This window comes from Amblyomma mixtum, chromosome 3 (genome assembly GCF_055824585.1).
Source record: "Amblyomma mixtum isolate Tamu chromosome 3, ASM5582458v1, whole genome shotgun sequence".
NCBI lineage: Eukaryota > Metazoa > Arthropoda > Arachnida > Ixodida > Ixodidae > Amblyomma > Amblyomma mixtum.
In genome coordinates this window covers 267,628,033-267,641,019 of record NC_143014.1, presented here as the reverse complement: position 1 = coordinate 267,641,019, position 12,987 = coordinate 267,628,033, and the positions used below count along the sequence as shown (strand labels likewise).

General features: G+C 45.6%; 1 protein-coding gene across 13 annotated transcripts in view; it reads left to right on the top strand.

The window, feature by feature from the left end:
* Positions 1-12,987, top strand: part of LOC149354677 (uncharacterized) — a 211,957-nt gene that overhangs the window by 100,741 nt on the left and 98,229 nt on the right. For all 13 annotated transcript variants that reach the window (XM_089583454.1, XM_089583455.1, XM_089583452.1 and 10 more), the window contains 4 exons: positions 3,862-3,959; positions 7,278-7,324; positions 7,418-7,485; positions 11,294-11,380. In XM_089583454.1, the coding sequence (XP_089439580.1) occupies positions 3,862-3,959; positions 7,278-7,324; positions 7,418-7,485; positions 11,294-11,380 (300 nt within the window). The remainder of the gene's footprint in view (positions 1-3,861; positions 3,960-7,277; positions 7,325-7,417; positions 7,486-11,293; positions 11,381-12,987) is intronic.

Sequence of the window (12,987 nt, the reverse complement as noted above, 5' to 3'; positions counted from 1 at the left end):
CTATCGACAATCGCTGCTGTACAACTCAGTAATGAATAACACACACGGGATGGTTGCTCAGCATCCGGTTGAAAGCTGTTCGGGAGTTGCAGTGTTCTGCCATTTGTGAGAGTTCAGTGATGTACACCTCAGTGACTTTGTTCTCAAGCTGTACTCTTTTGTTGAAGTGAAAACTTTCTGCAATTTTGGGCAGAGGTGAACTAAAGTGTCTGTTAAGGGTTGGCATTAGCTTTTTGTTTTTATGGGTGCTAGCAAACTACGGAATGCTGTGTACGAGCTTGTACCAAAGGTCGGCAAGACTGTCCATTCATTACTTTTTCGTCATCCCTCATGCTGCTAAGCCAAAGAACGTGTCTGGCTATTTTAACTGTTCACCATGCTCAGGGCTCTTTGTTGTTATACTTTTCTGCCTTACCAAGCATCACCCTGTTTGCACTGGAGCGAATCATATTTCACTTTACCTGGTGGCTAAACTCCAATGAGTCCCATCTGTTACATCCTTGTCACCAACTGCTTTCTGTTTCTAAACACCAGGAAATTAATTCATGGTACATAGATTACTAGGGACCAACGGTTTGCTATGGACCATGGCTGATGAGCATCTCCTTGGAAAGCATAGTGTGCGCATCAATTCTGGATGTGGACATTTCATGCTGCGGTGGTGCCACCATCTAGTCAAGTACCATTTTGAGAAAAATTGTGATTGGGGATGTGTCTATATTGTTACGTGGCGGCCAGCCGAAGAATGAGGCGTGGTGAACCATGACCAAGAGATGATTTAATGGCTGCTGGCCTAGCGCGAGCGCTCCGTCCCGCGCCACTGCCAGCTTCGTCTTTGTCACACTACCCGAGGCCTCCGAGCGATCGTCCCGATCTGTGACGAACAGACGGCGAAATGGCAATGGTCTTGAGTGGGAGGTTGAACAGTATGTAGAAGATGGTGCAGTGCTGGCCGCCACGATGAGAAAGATGAGAGAATGAGTCCCGGTCCACGAAGCATCCGGGCCGTAGGGTGCCAGGAGCTGACGGCCGAGGCCATTGGACGCACCGAACGGCAGGGGCAGAGGGACGGTGTCCTCATGTGTGGGCAGGGCCTGGGTCGGTCGGGTCTTGGGTAGGTCGGGTCTCGGGTCGGTCGGGTCTCGGGTCGGTCGGGTCTCTAGTTATTCCACACTGAGACCAGTAGAAGTAGAGGAAGGAAGAAAGATTAGCTTAAAATGAAAAAAAAAAATCTCCCACTATCAGTGCGGTTCATGCCACGGTGTATGCATTAGCATTAGAGTCTGCTGGCGCTTTCATCTGCTTTACTCAACTTCAGCTGCTAGATGACGCTGCCTGTCTTCACTCTTTACTTCTCACTTCCAATACTTGGCCTCCACACTGTGCCTCCACAGTAGCATCCCTGTTGCGCTGATTGATGGGATCCTCAGTAAGGTGCTGCCGCTCTTTGCTAAGCCACTGAAGCTCAGCCCGCCGTGCTTAGCAGGCTTCTGCATTGATGACTGAAAAGGCAGAATTCATCACTGGTCCCCTCCCTGTTGGTACTAATTTAAACTGGCATCATTCACTGTACAAAAGCCAAACAGTTTCATAGACAGGAGGAGAACACTCATTATAGGTCCGATTGCTTCAAGGTGTGAAGGAGAACTGAAGGAGCGGGTGCAGCCACCGCCGTGTTATAGAGTGTGTGTGTCCACACATCCTCTCCGCATCTCTGGTCAACTGCTATGCCTCCTCCTCTTCATGTGACTCCTCCCACTGATTATGATTGGCCACTCTCCTTCTCCACTGTTCCCCACCCTCCTCCTCACATTCCACTCTGCAGCCTGAATCTGGCACTACTGGGCAGATTCTGCCAGGATGGCAGTAGTCAAGCTAATGGATTTAAAAAAATAGAAAAAGGGAAAAAAAAGTCCCAATCAGAACAAATGCCTAGTTTAATGCAAGGTGGCACTAGCTACCAACAGCTTGATATGCATTAATAGAATGCAGCTAGTGCTGTCCTAGAAAGTTCTGTGCTAGTAGAAGAAGCAGTTTTGTTTTTACTCCTACTCTTGACAATGAGAGAGAGAAAATTTTTATTGCTTTGTCTTCTGTTAAGACCCTTTGTTTTTGGGCTGTGTATTATTAAAAATTTTGGACACAGATGTCTGGAATAGCTTTCTTGTTTGCAATTTGGGTAGAAATTTGGTTTTTATGAAACCGTTGCATGATTATTTTTTTATTTTGACAAGAATAGAAATAATCTGGTCAGCGTTTTTTTTTATAGGACAGAAAAGGTGAGTTCTATACACAGTGAAAGCTAGATCACACCAAAGAAATGTTTACTAATGTATGCATTGTTTTTATCAGCTTTCTCTACTTTCTTTATTATATCAGCGATAGGATTTCTGGGCTGATTCTGTATTAAATGAGCCTCTGTATGAACTGCAATTGCGCAAACATTCTATAGGGCAGCATGGAGTGTAGCCGATGATGCCTTTTCGGGTCAAGGCTGACTGCAGCCGCTCCAGTGGCTCAGTGTTTATAGTGCTCAGCAGCTCGTCCAAAAGGCATGTGTTCGATTCCATCTGCGGCAGCTGCATTTCGATGGAAGCGAAATACTTGAGACTTGTGTACTATGCAGTGTCAGTGCACATTAAAGAACCCCTGGTGGTTGAATATATCTGGAGCCCTCCAACACAGTGTCCCTCAAAGCCCGAGTCACTTTAGAGTGTTGAACTCCATAAAACCAAAACCAGTTAACGCTGACTCGACACAGAGCACCCAAGGGCTCACTTGATGTTCTTTTCCTGCGCAGGCGGTAGAGTTGATGTGTCAGGTGGCTGCTTCTGTCAAGGGTGCCTAGCAGGTCGCTTCATGTGCTTTTCTCAGTGGACAGAGACCCCCATGTTGCACACCAATGACACAGACCAGCAAGCGCAAAATGAACTTACTGACTATGAGAGACGCCGTAGTGGAGGGCTCCGGAAATTTCGACCACCCGGGGTTCTTTAATGTCAGTGCACTTAAAAGAACCCCAGGTGGTCGAAATTTCCGGAGCCCTCCACTACGGCGTCTCTCATAGCCTGAGTCACTTTGGGACGTTAAACCCCATAAACCAACCAACCAACCGACTGTGAAAAAGCACAGAAAATTAGGAACTGGTTCAGACAGCCAGTACACTAATCAGTCTTCATTTTTTCTAACTGACTGGGTGTAAATTTTTCTTTTTCTGCTTTCTTGCTCTGAAATAATTCTGACTTATTTCCTGGAGTATCACTGTGTGATTTTGCAGTTGATAACAGCTAACAAGACCATTTTTTGTGATAAAAGCAGGGTTGACTTCCTTAGCAAAGTCATCGCTTCTACCTGCTCCTGTCGGCTAGCAGTCTTCCAACATACTGGTCTTTTATTGCATTCTAGACAAGCAAGTTTCTGTATCGGTTGTGTTTGCATGATTGACAGTGTCCATAATTTGTGATTACTGGTCAGTTACCAGTTGCCTAAAAGAAATCTGTCATTATATATGTAGTACTTTCCTCAAATTTTTTTGCCAGGTTGAGGACAATGTGTTTGCACAATAGTTTAACATGTTGAAAAACACGCAATATACTAATTTTTTCCTCTCTATCAATGAATATCTATAATTTAAATATGCAAGATTTTCACATTCTCATTGTGATTTGTTCCTTGCGTATTTGTGTGTATTCATGCCTTTGCTTCTATGGGGAGAGCAGCACATGGCCAGGGCTAGGTTCGCACTGGCCAGTATTGGTCTGATCTCTTTAAACACTCACTTTGGGTGCGAACATTTCATTGCGGAGAGGCAGTGGGGAGTTAAAATTTGCAGTCACCAGAGTGCTATGTTGATTCTTTCAGGGAAGTGTTAAAGAACCAGCCTAAAGTTGAACCAAAGGAAGAAATGGACATGGATGACTCGTCAGTTTCGTCTGAAGAAAAGCCTCGAAAGCGGAAAGGTGTGCGCTTCTGTCCTTTCTTTTCTTATTATGACTGACGCGGTCTTCAGCGATCAGCATGTGACTCCTATTGTGAAGAGTGACAGTAGTGCAGAGTTTGCTGTCCTGCATTATCAATTTCGTTGCTTCCTTAATAAAAAATTTTGAAAAGCTGAATAGTATACAGGTCGTTGTATGTAACGTGAGCCCAGGGTTTGACAAATTTGGGATGTGTTATTTCGGGTAGTGAAACTGTAACAGCTCTGTTGGCAGTGATTTAAACTAACCAAGGATGTCTTTAACTTATGCCAGTGTAATAATTACTGAAAACCAAGTACTCTTTGACCGTTTAGGGTATACGAGAGGTGTCGGTTCAAAAGTTGCACCAGGAAAACTGTGAGTGCTGTTATTTTTATGACTCAGCTTTATTGTAAAAGTTTTCTGCGTGTTATGAACAAAGCACGTGTAGTCCAACCTAACTATGGCAGGAGTGCTTGTTTTGAACATCCTGTATCTGGAAGTGCTCACCTGTGAGCCATTGACACAGTGCAGCAAGTTTAGCACTTAGCACTTATTGTATCAGTGTATACAAATGGCTATACTACAGGGGCATAAATCCACGCCAATTTCAGGGAGGGTGTGCAGATCATTAGAGCCTCCCCCCCTGACCTAACAAGTGCCTGAAGTACCAACAAAGCCACTGCCATTAGCAGAAACCTAGCTGACCGGGAGCGATAAAGAGGAGCAAATTGTACAGTAGAGTGAAGGCTTCAAAATGTCCCCTACAAACCATGCATGGTGCCTATGCATGCTGACAGTTCTTTGGTGTGCCACATTAACTGTGGATGCTTTCCACTTGAGTAAAATGGTATCTTTGCCTGTGCTCCTGACCTACAAAAGGCAGTCTAATTGAAGACTTTGTGCTCTTGGTCAGCCTTTGCATAACCCATGCGGATGTGGTCCTCGGGGTTATGAATCCTTCTCTTGGTATCTGTAGACAGTTTGGAATTTTTGGAGCTACCTAGTCTCCTGACCCGCTAGCTGAATCAGACTTCAAGTCTGCAACCATTCCCTCAGTACATTAGGACGCTAGGCATCCTAATGTGGTTATGAAGAGGAACAGGTTACACTTGCACTGAAGCTTTATTTTTTTAGAAATTTCTCGCCTTAATTGTTGCCTCACGAGCCACTGTAAAGGATGGCATGCAGTGCTCTTTTCATAACACAATTTTTTCAGTTGTGCCCAGCTTGAGTAGGCATTCAGCACTGGTACAAACCCGTGGTTGCACTTCTTGCTTTCTGCAACTTTTTCAGCTGCTACACAGATGTGTGTTTGCTGCTGGTTCTATTTTTCTCTCTTCTAAGGAGCTTCTAAGTGCCGTCTATGGATGGCGCCCGACGTCGCAGTCATCATCATCATCAAAGTTTTTTCTTTTCCACGATTTTTTGCTCGTCACATCGGCATCAGTATCGCCAGCTGCAGCCGTTTGTTGCTTTCGTGGCATGTGAGCGTGTTCACCGTAGTTGCCGTAGTTGTGGCTTTCGCGTGCTTCCGCCGAGCGTTGCAGTTTTAGCACGATGGGCAAGCACCTTAATAGCCACAGAGCTGGGAGTTAGCTCTCGAACACGGCAAGCATGCGGCAGGCAGGAAATTCGACGTGGCCGAGGAGTGCGTCCGATGATGGTGCAACCAGAAGGATGCATTGAGAAACACAAGCTGCAAAGAGCGCGCTTTCCGAGGCAAGCCGTGCGAGTTTCCCGAACTGGAAGAAGAGCTGCTCTCTTATGTGATGGAAGTGCGGAACAACGTCTACGCGTTGATAGCGAACATGCTGCGTGGCTTTTTGTGGGATGAGCGTGCTCCAGAGCACAGCACCAGCTCAGAGTCGAAATACTCCGCGAGTGACGATTGAACGCAGAGTAAATGCCACTCATTCCCTCATTGGTGTATTTTTACTTAAAAAAAGAATTCTTTCGCACATCATGTGTATGCGCACCCCGAAAATTGGCCCTCGAATCTGGAAAAAAAAAAGTGCGGCCTTTACACGCGTTTATACGTATAACGTATATACTGCCGCTCCGAGAGCAGCTTCTGTCTACGGTACCTTCGTCTGCTACGAGCGCGTCATATTTCCAACACTTCATTCCAGATATATCCCCCTTGTTCGCTCTCAGCGTGTACGACCATGCACCCGATCGAGAGCCGCATTCCTTTACTCTCATGTGACTGTCTGTCCTGATCTTCTACGCTTGCTCCAAAGAACAGTTCTTCCTGAGAGTTCTGCCTCCACCGACTGCTTTTCTGGCTTTTCTGCCTGCGCGCTCAACGCAATAACCATTCGTGTACGTGTAGAGTACTTAGACGGCAAAACCACCCCCTCTAGTGATGAAAAGCGCGTCATATTTGCGTACTCCAGATGCGGTGACATTAGCGGAGCAAGGACGCGCACCCTGACCACTCATAATGACTCCGAGACAACGAAAAAGACTGCGCGCAGTCGCTGCCATGGCCACAGCAACGGGTTCTGACCAAGACTGTTTTTCGTGTACAACGGTTTCTCAACTTTCGGAAGTCTGCAGGTTCTCAAAAAATATTTTTCCGTCCAAAGATTTTCTCAAACCCCATTGCTTCACAGCACACTTGTTTTGCACGCTTCGAGTAAAGGACGCTCTCGAGCTTTCTTTTTGTGGCGCCCCCTGGGAAACGTTAGACGGTAGAACGTAGGACTCCTCTACTCTGGTCATATGCGCAGTGCGTAGTGCGTGCGAAACGGCGTGAGTAGATTCTACCGGCGAACATGGACCTGACGAGTCAGTATCAGGAAGGTAAGACGGCGAACTATTAATTTCTGTATGGCTGTATCGATTCGGCTTTGTGCTAATTGGTGCAGAATTGTGGTGAATGTCCTTAGGTGGCATAGGGTGTGAAATAAGGGGCCGTGTAATGCTAGCTTACAGTTTAGCGTGCGTAACGAGCGTATAATTGGCGACAGTATTGCGTCAGTTTATATAATTGCGAACTGCTTTTACAAAGCTGTGATGCGCCCGAAACGCGTTATAATCTTGATCAGAATGAATTTATTGTTCTGCTTTACTGCCGAGAGTAACCCGCCGCGGTGGCTTTCTGGCTTTGGCGATCGGCTGCGGAGCCCTAGGACACGGGAAATCCGAGTCGCGACGGCTGGATTTCGATGGTGGCGAAATGCAAAATACGCCTGTCTGCTGCGCGATGTCGGCCCACGTTAAGAAGACCCAGGTGGCTGAAATTAATCAGAAGTCCTGCACTACGGTGAGCCCGCGATACTGAGCGTAATTAATGGCGGCTTGCTTGTTCTCTAGGTGACATGATCCTGTGTTTCGACGGGCCGCTCCTGTATGAAGCCAAGGTGAGCATTCTTGTAATTTTTTTGTGCATTCAGTTCCTGGGCATTTTATGGTGCGGCAGTCTCGCCCATCTATCCGTCCACTTTCTTTTCCAGTGCCTCAAGGTTCGTTTTAGAGACGAGAAAGCCGAGTACTTTGTCCACTACAGAGGATCGAACAAGTGGTAAGATACAACTTCTGAGGGCTTTAATTGGTCGACTCATCCCGTACATGGCTTCCGCTTTTGTTCTTTTGCTGTCACAATGGTTTTATCCTAACACATAGTGCCATAATTGCTAGTACACCATTCATATCATATGGAATGGCATGTGTGGCTCAACTTTTAATGCGCCGCCGCGGTGGCTCAGCGGTTATGGTGCTCGGCTGCTGACCCGAAAGACGCGGGTTCGATCCCGGCCGCGGCGGCTGGAATTTCTTTGGAGGAGAAATTCTATAGGCCCGTGTACTGTGCGATGTCAGTGCACGTTAAAGAACCCCAGGTGGTCGAAATTTCCGGAGCCCTTCACTACGGCGTCTCTCATAGCCTCAGTCGCTTTGGGACGTTAAACCCCATAAACCAAACCAACTTTTAATGTGTAGAGTGGCGATTTGAAATATTGTCTCTATGGTCGGATACAACTAAAGTCTGCAGTGGAGCTGTGCCCAAATTCAGGATCATCCAACAGAATTCCTCTGTGACAAGAAGTAGACCATTGTTAAAGATTTTCTTGTTACCTAAACAAGAAGCTAATCACGGGACAAAATTACGAGCACAAGAATTTGGATGTCTGTGGCATGTTTTTAATCACTGCTGTAACTGGTTGGCAGTGTAATACAGGACAGCGTGGGTAGGGGTAGTCTGAAAGTACAGGCGGGATTAGCCTTACTGTGGAATGTTGGAAGTTGCTCTGTCTGAGTCACTGATTTAAATGATTGTCTCTCTAACGCTGTTCCACAATACCAGCATCCTGTAAAAACTTCCAGAGTGCTCGTGACACTGATTGCTGCTCAGTTTGGGAGTGCAACGTTAAATCACCTCAGGTTTTCTAGGAATGTCTCACACTCAGCACAAAAACGTGGCAATGCTAAAATAAAATGTGGTCACATCGATACCGGGTGCGGCGGTCAAATTTCGATGGAGGCAAAATTCTAGAGGCCCCTGTACTGTGCGATGTCAGTGCACGTTAAAGAACCCCAGGCGGTCGAAATATCTGGAGTCCTTCACTACGGCGTCCCTCATAGCCAGAGTCACTTTGGGACATTAAACCCCCATAAACCAAACCAAAATGTGGTCACATCACCCATAGCATCACAGTACACACACACAGGTAAAGTGGTGTGGTGAATCTTTTGCATCCTTACATGCATATAGGCAGAATTCGTGCGCAGTCGATTCAAGAGAGTAGCTCCTTCACAAAGCAAGCCTCGTGTAATGCAAGGGAGATGCAGATGTGGGTAAAATGCAGAAAAGTGTTGCACCGCGAGCTGCTTTGCGAAATTCTCGTCCTTTGGGACAGCAATTGAAAATTGATGAGACCGAGCTTCTTGGGCTAGAAGTTATACCACCGTGTTATTAGCAATGCCAACGTGAGATGGTAGCCTGTGGAAGACAACTGTAAATCATTTAAACTGTAGCTTCCTCATCCCAATTAGAGACCAGAGGCAATTTATCAATGGGAGACCCTCGTTGCACGTGCACTAGTGCAGACTTGGAGTGAGACAGAATGGCAACTGTCTGTGGTTTGCAGAAAGACAGACATTTGTGTGATCTTGCAATGGGCAACGATTTAGCCATAGTGGACGACACTGCTGTTTGCAGGCACCCAACCCAAGGCATATCAAGGTACTACAAAAAATCAGGGGAGCACTTTGTTGACCTAAAGTAATGTGCAGTGAGGCAAAAGCCTTAAGCGCGGTGTTTGCTGCTTGTGTCACTGATGTGTGGTTAAGATGTTAAGCTTTGCCTCTAAGAGCGGAACACGACAGCATCTTGCAATGCTGCCAGGGAGTCCACAGAACACCATCGCCTACCCGGCTGTACGCCTTGCTCGTCGGTAAATTGGTTTTTGAAAAAAGGAAATGTATCTGTTTCGCATATCTCGGTGGACACCTGAACCTTGCTGTAACGGGAAGGAAGATGGGAATGAACGAAGACACTGTATTCACTGGACGTGCCTCTGTTCATTCCTAACCATCGAGCTGGCATGGCGGAGCGCTTAGTGTGCTCGTCTCGCACTCCGGAGTCCCTGGTTCGATCCCCCAACTCGACAAATTTCCCACTCGGTTTTCTTTATTTATCTGGTGTAACTAGAAAGCTTAATTAGGCTAATTGGTTAATTAAACAGTTAACTAAACTCAATCCCACTTACTTGGAGCATCACTATACGGTCCCTTAAAGTGGTTGCATGGTTACTAGCCAAAGTACAATTGGCTCCGCTTGAAATTCGTGCACTGTGACGTCACAACCATTTCGACCAATTGAAAAGCGTGACATTTCTGTCGACAGCTCTTGCTTACAACGATGAGGCAATAAAGGCTTCCGCCTTAAAATGCGATTGAGCAAAACTGTGCATGCCTACTCACTGGGCCATCAGTGTAAACTTGCAGGTGGTCCCCTAGACGCTGCTGTTCAGGTGTTCAGGAACCAAGGGTCTTATTTCCGCCAAAAGCAGCAGTTATTTTGTGCATAAGCCTGGGTTGTTGAGGTGGCAGTGAATGCCGTCATAAAACCGTGGCAACTTCTGCTGACACCCGTGTCCTGTGGGTGACCAACCCACATGCTTAGGATGTGAAGGGCTGCAAAAAACTGGCTTTGCATCCTAGCTCATAGTGGCCGGAGCAGGACGTGACCTGTTCAAATCTCTCCGAGGTGAACTAATTGTAGAAGCAGTCTTTGGAGGCCTGCAGATGCAAGGGAAGCCAATGGGCTTCTTCTAAGACCTTGCTAGAAGAAGCCTGGTGTGGTATCCCCAGCGCAGTCTTCAGACCTTTCCTGCGGGTGATCTGAAGGCACTTATACTGGTTGTCTGGTGATGACAGAAAAGTCAGTGAGTAAAGAATTATGCTGGTTCCAGTTGCTGAGTGCAGCTTTAACATTGTTGAAGGACCTATGCCCCATGTCACACCTGTGAAGAAGTACTGAAGTTTGGGCTAGTTGGTGTTGATGCATAATACAAAAATCTGTCGCAGCACGAACGAAACGGGGACAAGAGAGAGCGCTCATCCTGTCGTGTTTGTTCTCTCTTGTCCCCGTTTCGTTCGTGCTGCGACAGATTTTGTATTATGTCACACCTGCCAAGTCTTTCAGTATGTTTAGACTTGGCAGCGAGGAGGAAACGATATCCACCGCTGTCTTCCATTTCAGATGTGAGTCAAGGAGGATGCCCAGGAACCTTGCGTGGCATGCCTGATGAATCTATGTTCCTTGCCTATTAGGTCTAAGTGCGTGCAGTGATAACTTTCTGCTTGGAACAGCTCAAAGCAGAGCTTCTCTGCTGACAGGGAGAGTCTTAACATGGCCAAATGGCCGTACACTACTGCAAATGTTGATTTGCACTGATGACATCTGCATGTGGGTTTCCGGTTACCAGCATAAGCATCTAACGGTGATAGCACAGAGGGCTCTTTCTGTAATAAAGGATGCGGTGGACTGTGGCCAGTGCGTGTCCACTATTTTCAGACAAATTTTGAAAATCGGAGAATTGTTTCTATCGATCACATTGAACAGTTATCCCTGCCATAAGAAACAATGGGGAATGCTTTTGATGATAACAAAAACGTTAATAGAAAAAAGAAAATTCAGGACTTCCATCAGGTGATGGCGGATAGATTGATTGTTATAGTGAAATCTTCCAATTTGTGTAAAAATTGCATTCATCAAAGGTTTTCTGCTCAAAAATGCTTTTGTCCAGAATCGCTGGATGTGTTATCAACTGCTGTTTTTTAAGTTGTATCCTACTACAGCATTTATTCTCTTTTATTTCTTGATGCAGTTGGGATGAGTGGGTTCCTGAGAGCAGGGTACTTAAGTATGACGACACTAACCTCCAGAAGAAAAAGGAGCTTTATGAGGCTTATAGGTGAGTTTTTGTACATTCTTCTTTCTTTGCATGTTTGTATGTGAAGGAGCGTATATCATTCATCATTGGCATCATGTATCTATCTTGCAGCTTCAGGAGTTTTTATTACTTTTCCAGCATATGCTTGTGCACGTTTGGAGCAGTTGACATAATGCTAAATTGAACAGATCATGAACACAGGGAAAGCTGTTCCACAGTTGTCCTATATACTCATCGCTCTTGCTTCAAAATGTAGGGTTTTTTTTCTGCTGGGCATCCAGTGAGGCTATCATCGTCCTGCTGTCTAATGTCTCAAAGTATGTCTTTCACTTCATAATGGATTTAAGAAGCTAAAGATAATGGTTGGCAAAGGAGGGCAAGTCTTGACAGTAGGTAGAATATGGCAAACTTGCTAATTTGAACTACATCAACCGTGCTTATGAACATCACGTGCATTAAAAATTTTGAACTCCAATTGCCCAAATATTAACTACGTAGTGTGATAACAAAATTGTGTAATTTGGTGCTTGCTTGTTCTTGATTTGTTCATTATTGTTTTTTTATATACACCTCTCTGCTTGTACCCAAGGGTACACAGTATGTACTAAATAAATGAATATCCTTCTATTTAGAAATATTGAGAGCTAACTCTTGTTCTTGTTACTACTAATCATCAGCTTCAAAGTAGTACTCTGTTGTAAAAAGTGTGAAGGCTGTAAACTTTTTAGGAACATGGCATGATGGCTTGTATTAAAAAGCTGCATCAGCATGGAACGTCAAGATATAGGCTTTCAGCCAGTTACAAGCCATGAAGTGAAGGAGAAAGCACAATTGCTTGCATTAGATGCAGTAAATGTCTCTCATTGGGGTTATTTTCATGAGTTTTAATGCTGGTACTTTTATGTAACAAAATCAAGGTTTATATATGGTGCCTATACTACGAGGAATATGGCTGTTACATGCTGGGGTGGTTGTGCCATCCAGTGAGGTGCTCTGGTTAATACGTAGCAATCCCCAAAAAAAGTTATCAGTACCCTAGAGGCATGGAAGCAGTTCATGTTGAAAATGTCTCTTGGACGGTGTCACTGCACCTTTCACTGTTATTGGTGTGCTGGCTATGTGGCTTTCATTTAAGGTCAACGAGAGATATAGAACTTGCTGTTGCAGCAATCAATTTCCTCTTCAGTTGATCATTGTGGTGTCAGACATTTTCTTGAGGCATTGAAAAATTGTCATTGAAGTTTCATTGGCTTCTTCAGCTTTGCCAAACCACCACCTAAGTGCTGTACCAATATTAGATGTTGGCCGCCGCAGTGGCTCTGTGGTTATGGCGCTCGGCTGCTGAACCGAAAGAAGCGGGTTTGCTCCCGGCCATGGCAGTCAAATTTCGATGGCGGCAACATTCTAGAGGCCCATGTACTGTGCGATGTCAGTGCATGTTAAAGAACCCCAGGTAGTCGAAATTTCCGGCGCCCGTCACTACGGCGCCCTCATAGCCCGAGTCCCTTTGCGACGTTAAACCCCCATAAACCAAACTTGGAAACTACCTTGTCTCCCTTTGGTTGGGGTCTATTTTGCTTCTTTGTGATGTGCTGCTTAAAATCTCCCAGCAATTTGTTAGGAACCCT